Here is a 22860-nt window from a genome sequence, read left to right as displayed (position 1 = left end):
CATCCCATTCCATACACTCAAGATAGTCCTGCTTGCAGGACTTGACCTGGTCCATAGCTGACTTTTAGACATGGCACCAGGAAATACACATGGTTACAGCAGTGAGCAGCCCACCTCTAGCAAGAGCGAAGATGGGTATCATAGAGCCAACGTGTACAGATTTTGGAGAATATTGTGAAAAAAATTTACTGAAGGTTACAGAGACAAAACCCTTCATGAAACTCATCAAAATTGACACTTTGGAGAAAGTCAGGACTGCAAATGCTGGAGGTCAGAGTCGAGAGTTTGGCGCTGGAAAAGCACAGCCGGTCAGGCAGCATCTGAGGAGCAGGAGAATCATTAAGCCCTTCATCAGGAATTTGACACTTTGCTCATTTCTGGTAAAATTCAGCTCTATATTCCTCAGGTTTTTATTCTGTGAAGCCCCTTGCTGAATTCACACAAATTTAGATAAGATAGCGCAGTCTACTGTTGTTGTGCACTGATATGTGTTGTTGCACTGATATGCATTATCTCGGCTATATGCCAGAAAATGTTTAAATGTTATCATCAGCATAGACTAAAACTTCTAAGCAGATAATATTCATGGCAACAGACATGAATAACAACTTGTAAAATCTCTCATCAGACCTAATACTTCAAAGTCAATGTGGTACATCTGAAATGTAATTATTGTTACAAGATGGGGAAATGCAGCAATCGATTTGCATATACCAAGGTCCCACAAACAGCAAGTGACCAATAATCTCTTTAAACTTAACTGCTATGCCTCCTGCTGAATATGGCTAAATAGAACTCTGGACGTGAAAAGATTTGAGTTTGGCTTGGCAGACCGCAGGTACAATTTTCTAATTATTCTTGTAGATATTGCACCATTGCCAGCACTATCTATTCTGGATCTCGAAGGGAATGCACTTCAGACTGGACCTTGATCTACATGTTTGTGCACAGTTATCAATAGTTCATTTACATGATAAATGATGAGTCAAATGGATTTTAAAACTCGATAGCAGTATGTATCATTATATACCAAGTCAGCATCTTAAGAAGGAAATGTCCAATGCTATTTATATCAGCTAATTTGTCAGAATTGCCAAAAATTTATAATAGTCAACACATGAAAAACCATGTATTGAACTCATTGTATCAGTCTTTATAAAGTCAAGAATTGTGATCCTATATTGAGTTGAAATCAACTTTAGTAGGTAGACTAAATGACTTCCAATAAAAACAGTCTGTCTCCAGGTTAAAACAGACAGATTCTAAACAAGGCTTCACACCTAAAATGTTTGTCTAACCTGAGATATCACTTCTTGTCCACACTAATAAAACCTTAAGTTATCTTGCAGCAAGTGACTTGAAAGAAATTCTTGGATTTGTATCTTAATCAATTGAAACCTGCATCTCCTTTCTAACTGATTAAAAACTTAATGGGAGAGAGTCAGCCATTTTAGGTGTGTTCAAAACATTTGCATCAGTTGTATGGACCCTTTGATCTTTTACTTATAAATTCAGTGTCTGATTGCCTCCTCTCTCACTTGACCTGATAAAGGAAGAATGCTCCGAAAACTAGTGTTTTCAAATAAACCTGTTGGACAATAACCTGTTGTTGGGTGAACTTTGACCTTGTGCAACCCAATCTAACACCAGCACCCCCACACAAACAACTTCCAATACCCAAAAACAGCCACTAATATTGTTCTTAGTATTATTCCAACGTCCTAGGAGAGGTGAAGGCAAAATTATTTCTCTGGATACGGTTAATAAAATAGTAAGAATACAAAACTGAAACTTCTGAAAGTTATGTTGACAGTCTTCTTAACTGAAGGGATTTCACTTTTGCGAAAATTAAAAAAACTACAAGCCAAGTTTCACAAGGTGAACTTTCAAGCACGATTTATTTAATTCAATGCAATACATCTCAAAGTGCTTCGTCCTGCAATACTACACTGGGTTTATAAGTAGGCAGTGTTACCAACTGTATTAAGAAGTAAACACTTGGTGATGTAATAACACATACAACAGTCATTTAAACTAATGATGCCCACACAATTATTTTTACACCATTGGCAATAATAGTCTGTTTGTCCCTCACTACATTGTTTTCACTTACTCTTTCTCCATGGAATATTATTACACATGTTCTGAAAACAGAGGCAGAGAATAAATGCATGTCTAAATCTGAACTCCACACATTAGATGTGAAATATACAATTGACTTGACATTTAGAATGGAAAAGGGATCTTGACTGATTTAGAAACTAATTATTGTTAATAAAATAGTCTCCATTGTAAGAGCCCACAAATAACCTCTGCAATAGTTAGTCATATAGGAACCAAAGCAACATTTCAGGACATTACATAGCAGATCAGTGATCTAGAAGCTGAATTGCCAAAGAACAAGAGATTGACTTTTAATATTCATTTGCATTTGAACTCTAACTTCCTCATGAGTTTTGGTAGGCCTAAAATGGGCTTCTGGATTTATGTGAAGTAGTGAACTGCCTTCCCTTACTTATATCATCTAGTAGCATCTGAAGGGATGCCTGAGACCAAATGGAACTAAGGAATAGGTGATATTTACCTTTCGAGACAATTGTGTGAGCATGAGACTGAGTTTGGGTGAGAGTCAAGTAATCAGTGTTGCTGATTTTGTTGATTGTAAGGAGAATTAAAACTCTGACTTGAACAAGACATGCCTGGACTCTGTCTAACCAGCATTTAATCTCTACTATTTTTTATCCAATAGTGAATGGCTTCACCCTACTTATCCAGAAGAGTAACAAGGGACTAAAATTTTGATATTTCTGATTTTATGAAGACAGAATAAATTAATTTCAAATTACAGTGATTAGAGATATCTTGGTTTTCTTGACTGAAGCTGAACAAAAGAATAAGGGCGATTTTAAATTAGTGAAATAGCCAGATTTGCCCGAAAGTGATAGTGTGTATAAGTTCAAACACAGGGAAATTCTGACTTTGTATAACGTTATAATTTCAGTTACAGTAAATCTGTCTAATTTTGAAAAAAAACATAAAAAGATATATACTCTCGCTCTATGTTGTTATTTTTTCATTATGGTCTGAAGCAAGAAACTACACCATAATACCTTGAGTAGAAGAAATGGTAGTTTTCAACTTCTGTGTAATTATTATACTTCCTGAACAAATAGGTGGTATTTATAAAATTATGGAGTAGCTGGGAATGCTACTAGAGATGGTAGAGATTTCATGAAGTCTCTGGATTTTTTTAAGAAGTAATTACTAATCTCATTACATGTTCTATCACCCATGCACATATAAAGGGGAAATCTTTCCATTAATAAGAATTAAAATTGATAGATGTATTCTGCTATGAATATCAATGAAATGTACTGAACTCCAAATGCAAGTAGATAGCTTTTTTAAAAAGATAATGCATAGTAGGTTTTCTCCTCAGGAAACATATGTTGAAGACACATAGTAAAATCAATTTTTGTACAGTTCATAATGTTTGTTATTGGAATTATACTTTTTGTTTTCAGACATCTTGAAGCTGCAGTGCTGTTGGCAGGATGTGAAGAACCTGATTACTATTAGGAATTATGATATATAATAACTGAACTATATCCCTCAAATACATTCGGTTCCTTCCCTTCCCACTGCACCATCTCCCAAACTAAGATTCACAGAATTTACTGAAAAACGTGCACAATGTGCAGTCCTAATATTAGTCATTTGCCACTAAAAACTAACATTTACAAAAATCAGCAATCTTCTCAACATGTATTCTGTAGGTATTTCAAGCTATCGGTACTGTTGTTCATCACATTCAGAACATCAAATAGGATTAAACGTTTCCACTCTTATATTCTTCTTTATTACCTATTCAAATACTAAAAAAAACAAAAATTATTTTTTGTACTTCTATGCATGTTTGATACTTCTACCATAACATTGATTTGCATCAATCATTCGAGGGCCAAATAACTGGAAATAATTTGAGAATACATACGTAGTGTGGCCCTAGGGGAAGAAAGTGAACTTTTCCATTTTTTTTTCAAATAGCAGACTATGTATAAATTTCTCGGTAGTTTGGATTTGAGGCCTTTAATGAAGATGGTGGGATCTTGTGTGTCCCAGACCCGCAAAGTTAAGAAAATCATGAACTTCCCAGCTATCCCACATCCATGTTACCACAATAAACATAATATTTCCAATTTCACTGTTTTGAATTTCGAATGCGTCATGAACCAATCACTTGTTTATGCAAAGTGGCAATCGATTCTACAGCCAGTAAAATACCAAGCTAAGCAAGGTGGAAGGAAACATATACGGTGTCCCCACTGTGATGCAGCAGCATCAATCCCACAGAAGAGACAGTAACGTAACTGGTAATCTCTGATTCTCACACTGGAATAAATAGTAGCTAATTTTTTTTTCCAATTTTTCTCTGCATTGCAGGCTACAGAGGAACCTCGATTATCCAAACTTCGGATTATCCAAAGAAGATCTCAAGGTCCCAATAGAAACATTACATCAAAGAGGTGTTTCAACACTAATCGCGTCTTTTGTTTACAATGATTAAATAAATGAACTTGGCTTATTGAAATGCTGCCAAGAACAGTCCTGGACATCGATGGGACCCCAGGCGCTATCTCCAAATGACTGAACTCCCACCCTCTCTCTTTCTCCCAACATTTTCCCTGGAGTTCTACACAGGCATGTACCCTGAACCCCCCCTTCCCCAGATAATCTCTCCAACATTGTCCTGTACAGGGCAAAGTTGGAACTTGTCAAAAGGTTGCAGTAAAACGTTGTGTGGGTGTGTGAGTGTGTGTATGTGTGTGTGAGCGCTATTTTGAGATTTACCCTCTAAAAGGCAGCAGCAGTCTTAACTGTTGGTGTCCAGTCTGGCTCCCCCGGAGAGGGGGTGGAGGGTGAAAGGGGGGGCTCACGGGAGCTGACAGGGGAGTGGGGTTGGACGGGGTTGAGGGGGCAGACAGAGGGTGGGGGTGGATGGGGTTAGGGGTGTGCGGACAGAGGGTGGGTGCCCACGCACAGTGTGCTGCTGCCTAGTCTCCTGAATGGGGAGCAGACTTAGCAAGTGCTCACTATGTCAATCCCCTTGAACTGATGGGGGGGTGGGGTGAGGCTTCAGCAATGCTGCAGATCCCTTACACACAAGTGTCTGTCTGCTCAGAAACAATCCCTGAGACAGAGAGAAGAAGCAAGGCAGGCAGAACGAGTAAAAAGGAAACTTCAGAAAACTCTGAGTCCCAGAGGAGAGCCATTGATCAATTAACCGAATAATCAATTATCTAAACAAAATAGTGCCCCCCCCCCCCATCTTCTTTGAATAATCGAGGTTCCTCTGTACATTACAATATCATTGCTTTCCTAAGCTTTGAATATTGATTGTGGTAACAGTCCCGTTCATTGATCAACTTGTGATAAAATCAAGAAAGCTATCTGAACACTATATGATGCCTGCATTAATTGAACATTCTCCTCCACTTCATCTGATATTTACCTCTGATTCTCCAACCATATTTGAGCAGGACAACTGAGAACTCAACTAGTATTCATGGCAATCAATGTTTGGTGTCTTTGTGGTCAAATTGCATTTTCAAAGAATGTTGCCTCTTCTGAAAGTTGTATTTCTAAACATCCTTGATTGCGGACATTTGAATTTTATGTTTTACATCTTCCTATAATTATCCGTATCATTTTTTCAATATGTGTTTCTTTTTTCTGGCACTCCTGAGGACTTTTGACATAGGCCCAGATTGTAACTTTCATTTTATCCTAGTAATAGCTGTATCAGCATGTTTTCTGATTACCTTTCCATTGCTTGAAGTTATACAGAGAGCAACTGTGCATGCGACGACAATCAGGCTTCCAACACATATCAGGGTTAACTGAACAATACCGAGTGCTTTCATGGGTATTGTTAGAGAATTTCTGAACATCCCTGCAGTTTCATCATCAACAGTTCCTGTCTAGGATTAAAAATAAATTCAGAATCTTCTGAATGCATTGCACATTATAGCATCAGCTTCTATCAGTAGACAGCAAGCAAAGTTGCAAATAAGTTCTGTGGAGCTGTAGAATCCCTACAGTGTGGAAACAAGCCATTTGGCCCAACAAGTCCACACTGACCCTCCAAAGAGTAACCCACCCAGACCCATTCCCCTATATTTACCTCTGACTAATGCACCTAATCTACACATCCCTGAACACTACGGGCAACCTAGCATGGCCAATTTAATTCTACAATTCTTTGAACACTGAAATGTGAGTTACTCAGACCACAAGTCATTCTCTTACATCATGGCTTATCTGCAACTTAACTCCATCAAAGCATACAAGCAAAAAAGGTAGAGATCCTGGAAAATTATCAAAATAAAAAGAACAGTAGAAGATGCCAAGATGGGCTAGGAATAGAAAAAGAAACTTGCAAGTGGTATCAAAACCAACGTGAAGAAATTTTCAACTACAGCAGATAAAGAGATTGTCAGTTGCTTTGTAAGCTGTGAAGTTATATTGTCAATGACATTAAGGTAATGGCAGAACAAACTGAATAATTAGTTCACATCAATATTCACTATAGAAGAACAGAACAACATATTTGACAACCAAAGTAAATTGATATGGAATCAAAGATTGAAACTCAATTAGATTGATGTCAGCAAAATAACAGAAATGAAAAAAAGGCACTGAAGAGTGACAGACCTCTGAAAACAGATGGTTTCCAGATACATAAGCCGGCACATCTGGGTTCAAGCTCCCCCTACTCCAGAAGTATATCATAATATCTCTGAACAGGTCGATTCGGAAATATCTGTCATTTTACTGAAAAATTTTTAATGCATTCAATGCACATTTTACTTTTCCATGGTCTTTTTTCCATGTGGTTTAAATGATACTTTTTTTCAAGCCTCTTTCATTTACATACACATACATTAGGTCATTATACAGAGGTAATGTCAGGAAGTCCAGGAACCAGGAAAATAACCCTCACCTCCCCCAGTATTTTAAATCTTTTACTCTTCACAACTGTATCCATAGCAATTTCACCTACTGATATGTATCCTTAGTACTACATCATCCTTTTTCCATAATAAGGTCATTAATAACTATCATATCACTCCACACTTACTGTATTTTCTATAATTAATGCACTTCACCCCCAACTAATCATTAGGGCCATAATCTTCTCCGCCTCTTAAAGATGTAGGCATTAGTAAGACAATTTAGAAAATAGGGTGACATCAGCACACATTAGATTTTTGATGTCCCGAGATAAAGGTCCAATTCTCTGACCAAGTTTTGAATGTCAACTCAAGAATCTCACTAGTAAGTGGCAAGAGACATATTTGCATCCATTTCCATGGATTACCATTAGCTCATCATTACTACCGAGTTGATATACGGATTCCCATTCTTCCATAAACTAGAAACAAGATGGTGACAATTCCTGACATGAAAGTCAGAGCAAGTGACTCCATCAGGGACTGCAGTCACATACATATCAGAGCACAATCCTTTGGCAGCGACTGACTGAATCCCCCGTCCATGGTGGTTGACATTAGACACGTTCCAGCCACGCCCCAATTTCATGGAATATCTCCAATCCACTTACAATACAGCATTTCAATTCAATGCTGCATTTCAGAATACACTGGCACTTTTCATTGCAATGCTGTTGCCAGGACACTGTGTGCAGGTCCAGACACACAACTCATGGAACAGACAGAGTGCATCTCAGGGATCCTTGCCTGCTGTCTTAGTACTCACTCACTTTGTGCCTAGTTGACTGCTCACAGCATCTCGACCTTGAATTGGCTGTATGCTCTTTGGCCCCTCAGCCAGTGCTTGACAGGTAAACCGTGAGGGCGGGATTCGCTTATTGAGCTCAATGATGGGCCATGAATCATAATGAATGGAGATGGAGCAGGCTCACTGGGTCAAATGGCCTACTCCTGCTCCTATCTTCTATGTTTCCATGCTTAAAAGCACACAATACTTCTTGTGTTTAATATATGCACGTGTATTCCAAGCTGAATGGTTAATGCTAATAGCGTCAAGACAACAAGAATGGCAATAAATACAACCAGATGACAAAAAAAAATCTAGTCACAATATTTAATTGATTATTTTCTTCTTCTAAGTTAATTGTGTTTTTGTTTTGTTAATTAACCATCATCTTTATTAGTTAATCTTCCCATTGCCACATCTACAGTGCTGTATTTGTCTTGCACTCGCGAGTTTAAATTCTTCTACTTGCTTACATAATTTACTATTCTGTGGTATACTCTCACACTACCAAAACATGTTGTTTCCAAAGACTTTATTTTTGACATTAAATGAAATTGTTAACTATTCTGGAGTTGAATCCACAAACAGATCAACCATGATTTTACTGAATGACAGAGCAGGCCAGAGTGGTTTGTAATGGACCAGGCCAGACCCCCTCAGAACATTTCAAGAAAAAAGCCCACATCCTAACTTTGCTGATTGTTTTAAGCAGGTGTAAACTGGATATTCCCGGAGTGACGCAATTAGCCAACCATTTAATTTTAAACAAAATAGAATTTATTTGCAAGATGACCAAATGAAACACAAACAAAAGAGAACAGAATACGGAATAACTTAACCTTTCTGAAAACCCAACAGATTATCCCAACTTAACGACGTTGTTCCAAATACTTGCAACAACACCCCTTGCCAAAATAAAAGGTAAAATCAAACACAGGATCTTACAGAAAATATGTCAGAGAGAGAGAGGTGGATCAGCATGGACCTGCTTCTCTGGGTCCAGCAGCTTTAAAACTGACTACTTGCTAAAAACCAAACCAAACCAAGACAGTGAAAAGCTGAGCTGGGAGATGGCCATGCCCCTTCCATTGTACAAGTGTTTTTTTTTAACTTAAAAGCCTTTTGCCTGAGTCATTTTCTGTTTGCTATCATCAAATTGGCCCTAAAATCCTTCAAACCTAGACCTCCCGGAATCTCTGAGTTTACCACCCCTCTGAAAAATAACCAGGGGCAACGCAGCTTTGTTAAAGGAGTAGAATCATCATAGGTTAAATGGCTACACTTGATTCATATGTTTGCAGTTTGGAATGATTTAAATAAACTTGTTTATAGTAGAGTACTGATTCTACGTATCACTAAGACCAGAAAATACAATAACAGCTTTCTCAGTAGAATTGATGTTTATGATTGTAAACCTGCTATGTAGAAATATCCCCTTACCTCATTAAGCCAAGCAAGTGGAAAATATGTTGGCTTCGTGATATTCTTTAATATGCTACAAAGAAAAAATATTTTGTTTAAAAAAACATGCAACATCCCTTTTCAGTAACTATGAACTTGTCATTGAATTGAACAGTTTCCAATATAAATCAATACTTTTGTAGTGTGCCTGTGAAACGGTGTTTTATTTTAATATATCCCCAATACAATGCTGGTCGAGTTATTGACTCTACCCTTCAGTTCCTCCAAAACTCTGTTCTATGTATCTTATCCCTTACATGGTTGTTTTTGCCCCATATACCATGTTCACAGTCCTACAGTGGTTATCAATGCTATAAAGTGTCAAATTTATCATCTTGTATTTAGATCACTCAACTCCACCTACTTTCTTTGCAACCTTCCTCAGCTTTACAAGACCCTGCCCTAACTTGTCTTTCCACTCCCTCTGACCTTTTATAGACTCTTCATCCCTTATTCTCACCTCTGGCAGGAAGACTTCCAGCTCTGTCAGCCCTTCACATTGGAGTTCTGCCCATGCCAACTAACTTCTAAACAGCAGCCTAATTAAAAAAAAGGCTTTTGCACAATATTTTTTCATTATTTATCCATTGGCTTTTTGTTTGAATTTCAGCCTCTGTGTAGCACCTTATGATGTTTTATGAATACAAGTTGATATTGCAGCTGTTGAATGATTGGAAATTGCTAAACGTTGCCTGATGCATTTTTGCCATAGGTTCTGGCTGCAAGTTTCATATCTTGTTTGCCATACTAATTTATCCTCTAAATACATTTCTAATACTACTACTTTTAGGATAATTACTTGTATATGTTTTGATAATGTACACAAAAAAATCAAACGTACTCAATTTCCTTTGATGGTTTAAACATTAAGTTGATTTGTATTCGTTTAGCAACTCTCAAAGTAAATCCAGTGACCTGCAAAAAGAAAGAAATTGTAAAGATATAATTCAGAGAGAAATAAATTATAAAATATTGAAGAGTAAACAATGTGCATTTGATAAATAAATAATTTTATCCATTCAGTGACTGCATGGTCCTGAACAATATGTCTCAGCGTGAAATATGTATTTTACTGTTACAGTTTTCAAGTCCTATTAGTTGTTCTCTGAGGCTCTAGTCTTCAGCAGTCAAGTTTCCTGATTGCTAGAAAATCAAGCTCACAAGTATTAAACATAAAACAGCAGTCATGTTTGAGAGACAATAAGTGGCTCTATCTCTGTGTCGTGGCCCTTCTCCCAAACCACCTTTGTTAAAAAAAGGAGGTAGATTGAAAGTCGGATTTCATAGTTTAGAATTGTTAACTTCCAATCCCTAACCCCGCTTTGATCTCTATGAGGTGTTAATAGTTACTCCCATTTCCCCTATCCCTTCCTATTCCATTTCATAAGCTTCACAAGTGCTGTTAATCCTTGATCACTTGAGTAAAACTCTGTTTGTCTTCGAGATCCATGGTTGCTGTAGGAAAATTACCGTCCCTCAGAAGTTTCATTCTGTAAAGGCAAACTACACCTAATTATAAATTACAACTGCACATACTGAAACAAATATTTCATCAATCACAACCCATAAATTGTACAGTAGAGGTTACTAGGAAAGATTCTCCTTCTCAACCTCTCACCTCCCCTTAGGCAGGGTGACCCTTCGGTTAAACCACCACGAGTTATCTCTCTCATGAGAGAGCAGCCCTTTCTTCTGGTGAGATTATGGCAACTTGGAAAAATATTAGTAAAATCCTCAACAGATGACATTTTTGCAATGCTTTTGCAAGAGCTTTATTTAGTGCTGAATACTAGAAGGAGGATGTGGGATAAATTTATTGGCAGTGAAGATATCAGGAGAGGAAAACAGCTGAGCTCTGATATTCTTACAGTCATTTTCCAAGTCATTAATTATTTCTTGAGAGGATACAATGGCTCACTGTTTTCAATGGAAGTAATTGAAAATGCATTCAAACAATGATGAAGGAGGTAAAACGTTTTTACAAACTTAAATAATCACTTACAGGTTCCACGTCCAGAAAGGTTTGATGCTCTTCCTTATTGGGATTTATCCCATCAATTGCGTTCACGATTTGATCACTTGCGTATAGGAAGTGAGGGAGTGAAATATAAATCGGTTTGTCTGAAATTCAAACATATCATTATAATGCAGTTATGGGATACAGAATGGTGAAAGGAGTAACTCAGAGCATAGAATTTAGGTCATATTATAACATGTTTGCACATCAGCTAATTTTGAAGAAGGAAACTAATAAACCAATGAAAGCTGGGCAGTGGTCCAACAGAAAAGTAAACAGTTTGCATTTTAAATGACTCAACAAAAGATCAGAAAAAGCATAAAAATGAGAATGGCTATTTCAGCCTATCCAAACCATTGTTCTTCCAGACCAAGTCCCATCTCTTTTGTTGTTATTTTTTCCTAATTAAATCCCTCACCCATCTCATGTTTTGTTACATTATTTACTGTATCAATGCAATTTTTGTCATACTTTCCTCACTTGATCCATCTCCTTCTCAACATCTCTACAATCGGTTCTTCTGTACGCCATAGTTGCATTCTTGTGCAACCCCATGTTATAGAAAAATCGCGCTTTAGATACAGCACTTAAAGCATTGGCACTGTAATCATGTTAAAGCCAACATGTTTTAAAAATTCATGCTGTAGAAAAAGCATCCCCAATTCGTCAATCACATTACAGCGAAGTTGTGTTGGTGAAACACACATTTTAACAGAATAACCTGTATCTTGATTTCTGGGGATAGGTTCTCAATTAATAACTACTCAAAGTCTAATAGTATCCACAGTTATTATGATTACATTTCCTCCCAATTTGCTTCCTATTTTGATTATGTTCCATTCTCCCAGTTTCTCCACCTTTGTCATATTTGTTTTCAAGATGTCACCTTCCTCACCAGTGCTTCTGATATGTGTACTTTATTATACAGTATCCTCATTGTCCTTTCCTCCCTTGACCATGACCCACAGCACATAGCATCTCCACCACATACTCTTCCTTTTGCTTGTCTTTGTCCTTATTTAAAATAATACATTAGATCTATAATGTGTTCCAGTCAGGCCAAAGTGTCATCAATAAATATTATCTCTGCTTTTGCTTCTATAGCTGCAGCCTGATCATTCTTGACAATTTATATATTTGTTTTCCAGCATCCACAATAATTTGCTTTTGCCTTATTTAATGTACTTTGTCTTTTTAACACTACAGTCCATTCTTCCAACCATACCTGACTTCTTTCAATGAAATGTTGCTTTTGTTGACCAAACTGCTCAAGAACCATTTCATTACATGAGATTGATTTTCTGTTTCTGTTCCCTCAACAGGTTCTACTACTGCTCACAGAAACAGAACTGTCCACTGAACTGAAATGCAGATCACAAATAATCAAAGTTTGCTGATATTTTGATCACATGAACTTGCATCCAAGGAAACAGAAAAGCCTTAAGCTAATCCAACTATAAGAAATGCTTTTGAACCATTTATTTCTCAGATTGGACCTTTTTTAGCACAGTAGCAGACATGTTCAGTAGACAACTTGATAATGTTTGTGGAGAACTGGAGAAATATTGTTAATATGTGGTATGTGGCAGGTAGCTAAAATGTATTATGTAGTTTCATTGTTTGATCTGGGAAAACAAAATAGACTATTACATCTGGCACATTTTCTTTAAATCAACCAATTCCACTATATCCATAATTGAAGGAAAGACTTTATCAACTACTGAAATTGATTGTAAAATCCCCTTGATATCTGATGGCAAAATTCCAACTGGAAAGCCGCATGAAAAAAGAAAACAAGCTAAGTTAATGATTCATAATTATTTGCAAACAGAATTGCTATAGCCTGGCAATATTTCACTGGTATTGTTTACACCTACTCACAGCCTGTAGCACTTACTCTCTTTGCAAACACTAATACCAAGAATTCCTCCAAAGGTACAATTTTCTGAAACGCTCATATCTTTGCAGTAGCAGTGATTGTCAGGATTCTCAACAGAAGATGCAAGAGCTTGAGGAGGAACAACAAAACGATGAACAGGAATATTCTTCAGAATTTGCTTCTGTTCATATTCTGCAAAGATGGATCTGTGTGGAGAAGAATCAATAAATTGTTTATCCATTACAACCAATGGCTGGGATTGTGCTCTTAGAAGTCGCAGATTCCTTCCTTTAGAACATAGAACATTGCAGCGCAGTACAGGCCCTTCAGTCCGTGATGTTGCACCAACCTGTTAAACCAATCTGAAACCTATCTATCATATACCATTCCATTTTCATCCATATGCTTATCCATTGACTATTTAAATGCACTTAATGTTGGCGGGTCTACTACTGTTGCAGGCAGGGCGTTCCACGCCCCTAATACTCTCTGAGTAAAGAAACTATCTCTGACATCCATCCTACAACTATCACCCCTCAATTTAAAGCTACGTCCTCTCATGCTAACCATCACTATCCGAGGAAAAAGGCTCTCACTGTCCACCCTACCTAACCCTCTGATTATCTTATATGTCTCAATTATCTCACCTCTCAGCCTTCTTCTCTCTAATGAAAACAGCCTCAAGTTTCTCAGCCTGTCCTCATAAGATCTGCCCTCCATACCAGGCAACATCCTAGCAACTCGCCTCTGAACACTTTCCAAACTTTCCACATCCTTCCTATAATGTGGTGACCAGAACTGTGTGCAATACTCCCAGCATGGGCACACCAGAGTTTTGTATAGCTGCAACATGACCTCATGACTCCAAAACTTAATCCCTCGACCAATAAAAGTTAACACATGTATGCCTTCTTAACAACCCTATCAACCTGGGTGGCAACTTTCAGGGATCTATGTACATGGACACAGAGATCTCTCTGCTCATCTACACTGCCAAAAATCTTACCATTAGCCCACTACTGTTTATTCCTGTTGCTCCATCCAAAGTGAATCACCTCATGCTTTTCCACCTTAAACACCATTTGCCACCTCTCAGCCCAGCTCTGCAGCTTAACTCTGTCCCTCTGTAATCTGCAACATCTTTCTGTACTGTCCACAACTCCACCAACCTTAGTGTCATCTGCAAATTTACTTTCCTATTCTTCTACGCCTTCATCCAGGTCATTTATAAAAATGACAAACAACAGTGGACCCAAAACAGATTCTTGCAGTACTAGTAACTGAACCCCAGGATGAACCTTTCCCATCAACCACCACCCTCTTTCAGCTAGCCAATTTCTGATCCAAACCATTAGATCACCTTCAATCCCATGCCTCCATATTTTGTGCCTACTGTATGGAACCTTATCGAACACCTTACTGAAATCCACATCCACCACATCAACCGCTTTACCCTCATCCATCTGTTTGATCACCTTCTCAAAGAACTCAATAAGGGTTGTGAGTTATAATCTACCCTTCACAAAACCATGTTCACTAGTCCTTATTCCTTTTCAGATGATCATAAATCTTATTTCTTATAACCTTTCCCAACACTTTATCCACAACCAAAGTAAGGCTTACTGGTCTATTATTAGGAGGGGTGTCTCTACTCCCCTTCTTGAACAAGGGAACAACATTCGCTATCCTCCAGTCTTCTGGCACTATTCCTATAGAGGAGTGTAGTGCTAGAAAAGCACAGCAGGTCAGGCAGCATCCAAGGAGCAGGAGAATCAACATTTTGGGTATAGGCCCTTCATGAGGTGCTTGTGCAGCACCACACACTTCAACTCAGATCTCCTGCATTTGCAGTCCTCACACTATTCCTGTAGACAATGACAACATACAAATCAAAGCCAAAGGCTCTGCAATCTCCTCCCTGGCTTCCCAGAGAATCCTAGGATAAATCCCATCTGACCCAGGGGACTTATCCATTTTCACACTGTCCAGAATTGCTAACACCTCCTTCTTGTGAACCTCAATCCCGTTTAGTCTAGTAGCCTGTATCTTAGTATTCACCTTGACAATATTGTCTTTTTCCAATGTGAATATCAATGAAAAATATTAATTTAGTCTTCTCCTATCTCCTTGGACTCCACGCACATCTTCGCACTATTGTCTTTGATTGGCCCTAATCTTACTCTAGTCATTCTTTTATCCCTAATATACCTATAGAAAGCTTCAGGGTTTTCCTTGATCCTATCTGCCAATGACTTGTCATGTCCTCTCCTGGCTCTTCTTAGTTCTCTATTTAGGTCTTTCCTGGCTAGCATGTAACTCTCCAATGCCCTAATTGAGCCTTCACGTCTATCCTAACATAAGCCTGCTTCTTCCTTTTGACATGAGTAAACCACGGCTCCCTCGCTCAACCACTTCCTGCCTGCCTGACAGGTACATTCTTGTCAAGGACACGCAGTAGCCGTTCCTTAAATAAACTCCACATTTCAATTGTGCCCATCCCCTGCAGTTTCCTTCCCCAGCCTATGCATCCTAAATCTTGCCTAATCGCATCATAATTGCCTTTTCCCTATAACTCTTGCCCTGTGATATATACCTATCCCTTTCCATCACTAAAGTATACATAACTGAAATGTGGTTATGATCACCAAAGTGCTCACCTACCTCCAAATCTAAGACCTGGCCAGGTTCATTACCCAGTACCAAATCCAATGTGGCCTTGCCCCTTGTTGCCCTGTCTACATACTGTGTCAGGAAACCCTCCTGCACACATTGGACAAAAACTGGCCCATCTTGAACTATAGTGTTTCCAATTAATATTTGCAAAGTTAAAGACTCTATAACGACTACCCTGTTACTCTGACTCCTGTCCAGATCATCTTTGCAATCCCTTCCTCTCCAAAGTGGAACTATTTGGAGGCCGAGAGAAAACTCTCAGCAGGGTGACCCCTCCTTTCCTGTTTCTAACCTCACCCCGTACTACCTCTCAAACATCCTTGACCCTCTTTTACCATCTTCTCTGTTCTTACTGAAACATTTAATTCCTGGAACCTGCAACAACCATTCCTGTCCCTGCTCTAACCATGTCTCCAAAATGGTCGCAACATTGTGGGCGGCACGGTGGCACAGTGGTTAGCACTGCTGCCTCACAGCGCCAGAGACCCGGGTTCAATTCCCGCCTCAGGCGACTGATTGTGTGGAGTTTGCACCTTCTCCCCGTGTCTGCATGGGTTTCCTCCGGGTGCTCCGGTTTCCTCCCACAGTCCAAAGATGTGCAGGTCAGGTGAATTGGCCATGCTAAATTGCCCGTAGTGTTAGGTAAAGGGTAAATGTAGGGGTATGGGTGGGTTACGCTTCGGCGGGTCGGTGTGGACTTGTTGGGCCGAAGGGCCTGTTTCCACACTGTAATGTAATCTAATCTAAACATCGAAGTCCCAGGTACAACCCATAATGTAAGTTCACCCACCTTATTCTGGATGCTCCTGGTGTTGAAGTAGACACACTTCAAACCAACTTCCTGCTTGCCGGTGCACTCTCGCGACTTTGAAACCATGTTTCTGACCTCGCTACTCTCAACCTCCTGGACACTGGAACTACAATCTTGGTTCCTATCTCCCTGCTGAATTAGTTTAAACCCTTCCAAAGAGCATAGCAAATTTCTCCCCCAGGATATTGGTACCCCTCTGGTTCAGGCATAGACCATCCTGTTTGTAGAGGTTGCACCGACCCCTGAATGAGCCTCAATTATCCAGGTATCCAAAACCCTCCCTCCTGCACCATCCTTGTAGCCACATGTTCAACTTCTCTCTCTTCATTTTCCTTGCCTCGCTAGCACATAGCATGGGCAATAAATCAGAGATAACAATTCTGTTCACTCTGGCTCCAAACTTCCACCCTAGCTCCCTAAATTTCTGCCTTAAATCCCCATCCCTTTTCCTACCAACTTCATTGGTGTGCCTATGTGGACCACGACTTGGGGCTGCTCCCCCTCCCCTTCAAGGATCCTGAAAACACAATCTGAGACATCACAAACCCTGGCCCTGGGAGGTAACACACGAACCTTGAGTCTCTCCCATTCCCACAGAACCTCCTATCTCTCCCCCTAATTATGGAGGTCCCCAATGACTAATGTTCTGCTCCTCTCTCCCCTTCCCTTCTAAGCAACAGGGACAGACACTGCGCCAGAGACCTGTACCCCATGGTTTACCCCGTCAAGTCGTCTCCCCCAACAGCATCCAAAACAGTATACTTGCTATTGAGGGGAACAGCCACAGGGGATTCCTGCACTGCCTGATGGTTCCCTTTCCATCCCTTGAATGTAACACATCTACTTTTTCTTATACCTGAGGTGTGACTACCTCCCTGTAACTCCTCCCAATAATGCCCTTCACCTCCTAAATGATCCAAAGTACATCCAGCTCCAGCTCCAGTTCCCTAACGCAGTTTTTGAGGGGCTAGAGCTGGGTGCACCTTCCGCAAATGCAGTCAGCAGGAACACTGGTGATGACCCTTACCTCCCACATTCTGCAGGAGGAACATTCAACTGCCCTAACTGCCATCCCCACTATTCTAAATTCCCAAAGAAGACTATTGAAAAATAAAAAGTAAAACAAAAACTTGTTACTTTACCAATCCGTCAGACAGAACTTCTGTTTTGGTTAGAGGAGCAGGATGGATGGGAGATACTACCTCAGTAGTGTTTTGGGTAACATAATCACCCAAATATATCACTCAGCAGTCTCATATCCACTCCTGCTCAGTGTGCACTCCGCCTATTCACAAGGTAAGTTTTTAAAGTTGTCACTTACCTTCTTGGCAGCTTCTCTCCCTTTCTCCTCGCAGCTCTCAAGAAATGGAGGCCTGACTTTTGAGGTAAGTCCCTTCTATATATGTCTGTTCAATACATATCTAAGCATTAAATGTGTAAGCACGATGGTCTAAATGTATATGAACAGCAAGTGGAGCGTCCTGTACATGCTTTATGTATATTTTCATTGGTACATTACCTACAAATGTCAGATGAGAAAAAGTATAATTTCTTCTTATCATGAACAAATGGTGGAAAAGAGCTTGCATCTGTCAAAAAAAAATGTTTTTATGAAAAGTGGTAGTCAATGAGTGCCCAGTAAAATATTAGATCAATTATGAGCATCATAATATTTGTGGGCAATTTGTAGATACTGTGAATAGTAATTGTGATTTTCTATACTCAAGCACTCACAGGCATAAAATGGATCTTAATTTGTCATTGGAAATCAAACATAAATGATGATGTTGATATTATATGTTAGTTTGTTATGAGAAACAGAATTGCCACCTCATCTAAAATTAATAGCACAGGTCCTTTTGATTCTAACTGTGGTAGAATGTAAGTGATCCACGTTGCTGGATTGGCATTTTTCACTCTTCACATGCCTTTGATTCCTAAATATTAATAAGATGGATGGATCTGAGCAGCTCAAAGAACAGATATCTTGATCTGTATTTCTTCAAGTTTTCAGTGTTGTCTTTTTGAGACAGTTTGGATAATGGTAGTTTTAATGATAGCTTTACCTGTGCCATTGATCATATCACAGTATGAATCATTCCAGAAAGTCAGTTTTCTGAAAAAAAAAGGATAGTTATGATTCAGGTTGCAGTGAAATCAAAATGCTAAATTGGTTAGTTAAAAGATAAAAGATAATAAAAGGCTGTAGATTACAACAAAACTGCCAATCAATAGTAAGGTGGTGAGTTTCATATGTCCGTTTTGTGATTGACAACTCTGATTAAATGTGCACTATGACCACTTAATCTGCACAATAAATCCATAATTAAGGCATGCATGCAACTTGCACTGAACAATAACTTTGTGTATTAGCTAACTCCTGGAGTTCAGTTACTAGTGGTGTACTGCAAGGATCTGTTTGAGGACACTCCTATTTGTCATTTTATAAATAACTGAGGGTGTAGAAGTATGGGTTAGTAAATTTGCAGGTGACACTATGGTCGTTACAGTTGTGGACAGTGCGGAAGGATGTTGCAGATAACAGAGGGACATAGTTAAGCTGCAGAGCTGGGCTGAGAAGTGACAAATGGAGTTTAATGCAGAAAAGTGTGAGGTGAATCACTTTGGAAGGAGCAACAGGAATAAAGAGTACTGGGCTATTGATAAGATTCTTGGCAGTGTAGATAAGCAGAGAGATCTCAGTGTTCATGTACATAAATCCCTGAAAGTTGCCACCCAGGTTGATAGGGTTGTTAAGAAGGCTTACGGTGTGTTACCTTTTATTGGTAGAGGGATTCGGAGCCATGAGGTCATGCTGCAGCTGTACAAAACCCTGGTGCGGCCGCACATGGAGTATTACGCACAGTTCTGGTCACCACATTAGAGGAAGAATGTGGAAGCTTTGGAAAGTGCTCAGAGGAGATTTACTAGGATATTGCCTAGTATGGAGGGAGGCCTTATGAGGTCTATGCTGTACACCGCCTTGACTGTATGACTTATCTAAAGGAAATGTCAATATCACTTGTCAAAGGGAGCTGTCAAAGCAATTAAAAATCCTAAATCTTTGGAACAAATGCCGAGAGTGTTTAAGTAAATGATTGCTTCCTATTTCACTCTGCCTGTTGACATATACTTGACAGGGTGGCATGATGGCTCAGTGGTTAGCACTGCTGTCTCACAGCACCAGAGACCCATATTCAATTCCACCCTTAACTGACCATCTCTGTGGAGTTTGCACATTGTACCCCTGCCTGCGTGGATTTCCTTCAGGTGCTCCAGTTTCCTCCCAAAGTTCAAAGATGTGCAGGTTAGGTGGATTGGCCATTCTAAATTGTCCCATAGTAACCAAGGATTTGCAGGCTAGGTGGATTAGCCATGGCAAAGGCAGGGATAGAGTTGGGGAATGGGTCTGGGTGGAATGCTCTTTGGAGGGTTGGTGTGAACTTGATGGGCTGAATGGCCTTTTTCCAACCTATAGGGATTCTTTGATGGGTTTTCATCACCCATTCGTGCTATATGATTGATTTCACAACTATTCATTATCACAGTGGAGTGTCTACTTTTTCAGGTTTTACTGCCAGCTCTGAGACATTATTCAGTTTTTGAAGCATGACTATAAATTCCAGTGTTGATTGTTATCTGGATTATGCACTTGCATTAAATGTTTATTGCAAATGTAGTAACTTTTTTAAAGTCTATTGAAGTATTTAATTTAATAACATAAAGTCTATAGGAAGTATGTATTATCCGTGGAACTTTATTTTATAAGATTTTGTTTATTTTCATTTCAGCATTGGTCCTGAGATCCATAACAGATATTGGGAGAGTTGGCATGTTAGGTGTAGGGAAAATGGGTAATGGGTAGGAAGCAGAAATTGGTTATGGGCTACATAGAACCATGGATGCTGGGTACAAGGGCATGGATTAGCATGGGAGCTATAAAGGGACATGTGGGGTTAGGTATTATGAAGAGGTTGACAAGGATGATATAAAGACCAATGAGGGTTGGTACAGTGGCAAAGGTTGACACACAGAGTTTGAGCAGACATGGGCAGTGGGTACATGGCATAAGGAGGCATGCAGAATGTATGAGAAATTTGGTGGGGTGTAAGGAGTGAGGGCTGAATGGCTGCTCTACATTTTAATTCTTTTCCTCAATGTACATGGCAGGTACTCATGTGACTCAGCCAACGTTGTCTATCTTATAAGTTGCAGGCAAGGATGTCCTGAGGCATGGTGCATTGGGTAAACCAAGCAAAGGCTATAGCAACTGATGAATGGCCACCGCACAACAATCAACAGACAGGAGTGTTCCCTCCCAGTTGGGGAACACTTCAGCAGCCCAGGACATTCGACTTCGGACCTTCAGGTGACCATCCTCCAAGGCGGACTTCGGGACAGGCAGCAGCGAAATGTGGCCAAGCAGAGGCTGATAGCTAAGTTCCGTATCTATAGGGAGGGCCTCAACCGGGACCTTGGGTTCATGTCACACTACAGGTGACCACCATTGCACTATACACACACACAGACACTCCTACACACACACACAGGCACTCCTATACACACACATACACACGGACACGCACATACACAGACACGCACGCATACCCTTACAGCCACACACACTCCCACACTTGCACATGCACCCCCTCACAGACTTAAGACATTCTACACACACATACACGCTCTCTCACACTCACAACCCTCCAACCTGGACAGGCACACACACACACACAAATGTACACATATACGTTTGTGAGGTGCATTTGGACTTGCAGAGTTACCATTGTACTTTGCTCAAAAACTGCATGAATTCATGTAAGACACTGTCATCTCACTTTTTAGATTACAATCAATCTAAACATTATGGCACAGACAGAGAACACAGGAGGCTAAGACCTTCAACATATTGTCTAGCTAACACCAATTGTTACAGTTAACTTGAGAATGCAACTTGTAAAAAAACGTTTCGTGATTTACACATGAAAGAAGTGAAACTATCATGGCATTCAAACAGATGAAAGATTCAATAAACAATCATGGTATTTTTTTCAATGTATAATTTCAGTTACATCATACTGTAAACTTTTGCTATAAATTCTGTCTTAGAATTGTGTCCTCCACAATCACCTGATGAAGGAGTGACGCTCCGAAAGCTAGTGTGCTTCCAATTAAACCTGTTGGACTATAACCTGGTATTGTGTGATTTTTAACTTTCCTCAATAGAGGAGCAGTATGCAGAGGCACATCTTCCACCAACCTCTGCACATGGATTCCTCTGCTCTCAATCCACGCTCCTGACGCCAGATTGCGGTGAACCTGGAATAACATCCCAATTTCTGGGCCATTTTCTCCTAGGTTGGTTTTATAAGATTGTGAAATATCCCTAATGTGACCCACAAGTGAAAATGCAGGCACCCGTTTTCAGTGAATACACTGTTTTAACATTTAAACTTTCAATGAAAATCATAGAAGGATAAAGTACTTCTTGTTACAAACAGTCCATTTTTGTAAAATACTTTCTGGAAATGTTGCATTCTGTCATACGTGTCTCGAAGCCATTAAGAAGCAATTTACTTTATTTTTAAATGTGTTCTGAGAATACATGAAAAGATTACTCATTTTACTCTTACTTCTTGTTCATCCAGCGGTCAATGATTGCAACTTTGCTAATGTCATCTTTTCCCGTGTACACGTTATAAATTCCATCTGATGATCCATTGTACTAGAGGGACAGACAAGCCCAAGGTATTAACCCTATTGCATAATAATAAATTGCAGCAATAATCCTAGAGATACAAGCAACTGTCAGAGAAAAGCAATTTAAAACCAGATGACTAGCGGGCCTGAATTTTCTGATAATGTCTGGGCTGTTCCAGAACTTTTCTCAGAAATGTAGGAAATAGGAACAGGAGCAGGTCACTGTGGTTCTCAAATCTGCTCCACCATTCAACCAAATCATAGCTGATCTTCTGTCTTGATGTTATTTGTTCCATATTACTGCTATATTGCTTGATAGCTTTAGAAAGCTACCATTATACTCAAGGACTAAGTCTGTACAGCCCTCTTAGAATCATACAGCACAGAAACCGACCTTTCGGTTTAACCAGTCCATGCCGAACTTAATCCAAAAGATTTATAATGTTCACCACCTTTGAGTGAAAAAAATCTAAATTGCCTAACCCTTATTATGTGGCTGGGCCCCTTCGTTCTCAAACA

General features: G+C 39.5%; 1 protein-coding gene across 1 annotated transcript in view; it reads right to left on the bottom strand.

The window, feature by feature from the left end:
* Positions 1-1879: 1879 nt before the first annotated feature.
* Positions 1880-22860, bottom strand: part of cd36 (CD36 molecule (CD36 blood group)) — a 37013-nt gene continuing 16032 nt past the window's right edge. The window contains exons 5-13 of the mRNA XM_043713794.2: positions 22275-22366; positions 18708-18757; positions 18161-18230; positions 13176-13363; positions 11264-11382; positions 10103-10176; positions 9241-9295; positions 5823-5981; positions 1880-3875 (exon numbers count right to left, since the gene is read on the bottom strand). Coding sequence (XP_043569729.2) covers positions 3861-3875; positions 5823-5981; positions 9241-9295; positions 10103-10176; positions 11264-11382; positions 13176-13363; positions 18161-18230; positions 18708-18757; positions 22275-22366 — 822 coding nt within the window. The 3' untranslated portion in view covers positions 1880-3860. The remainder of the gene's footprint in view (positions 3876-5822; positions 5982-9240; positions 9296-10102; positions 10177-11263; positions 11383-13175; positions 13364-18160; positions 18231-18707; positions 18758-22274; positions 22367-22860) is intronic.

The sequence above is a fragment of the Chiloscyllium plagiosum genome, unplaced genomic scaffold, assembly GCF_037043375.1.
Source record: "Chiloscyllium plagiosum isolate Xiang-an unplaced genomic scaffold, Cpla_swu_hap1 HiC_scaffold_23, whole genome shotgun sequence".
Classification (NCBI taxonomy): Eukaryota; Metazoa; Chordata; class Chondrichthyes; order Orectolobiformes; family Hemiscylliidae; genus Chiloscyllium; species Chiloscyllium plagiosum.
Note: the sequence above shows the minus strand (reverse complement) of the source record. Positions and strands in the feature narration are given on the sequence as shown.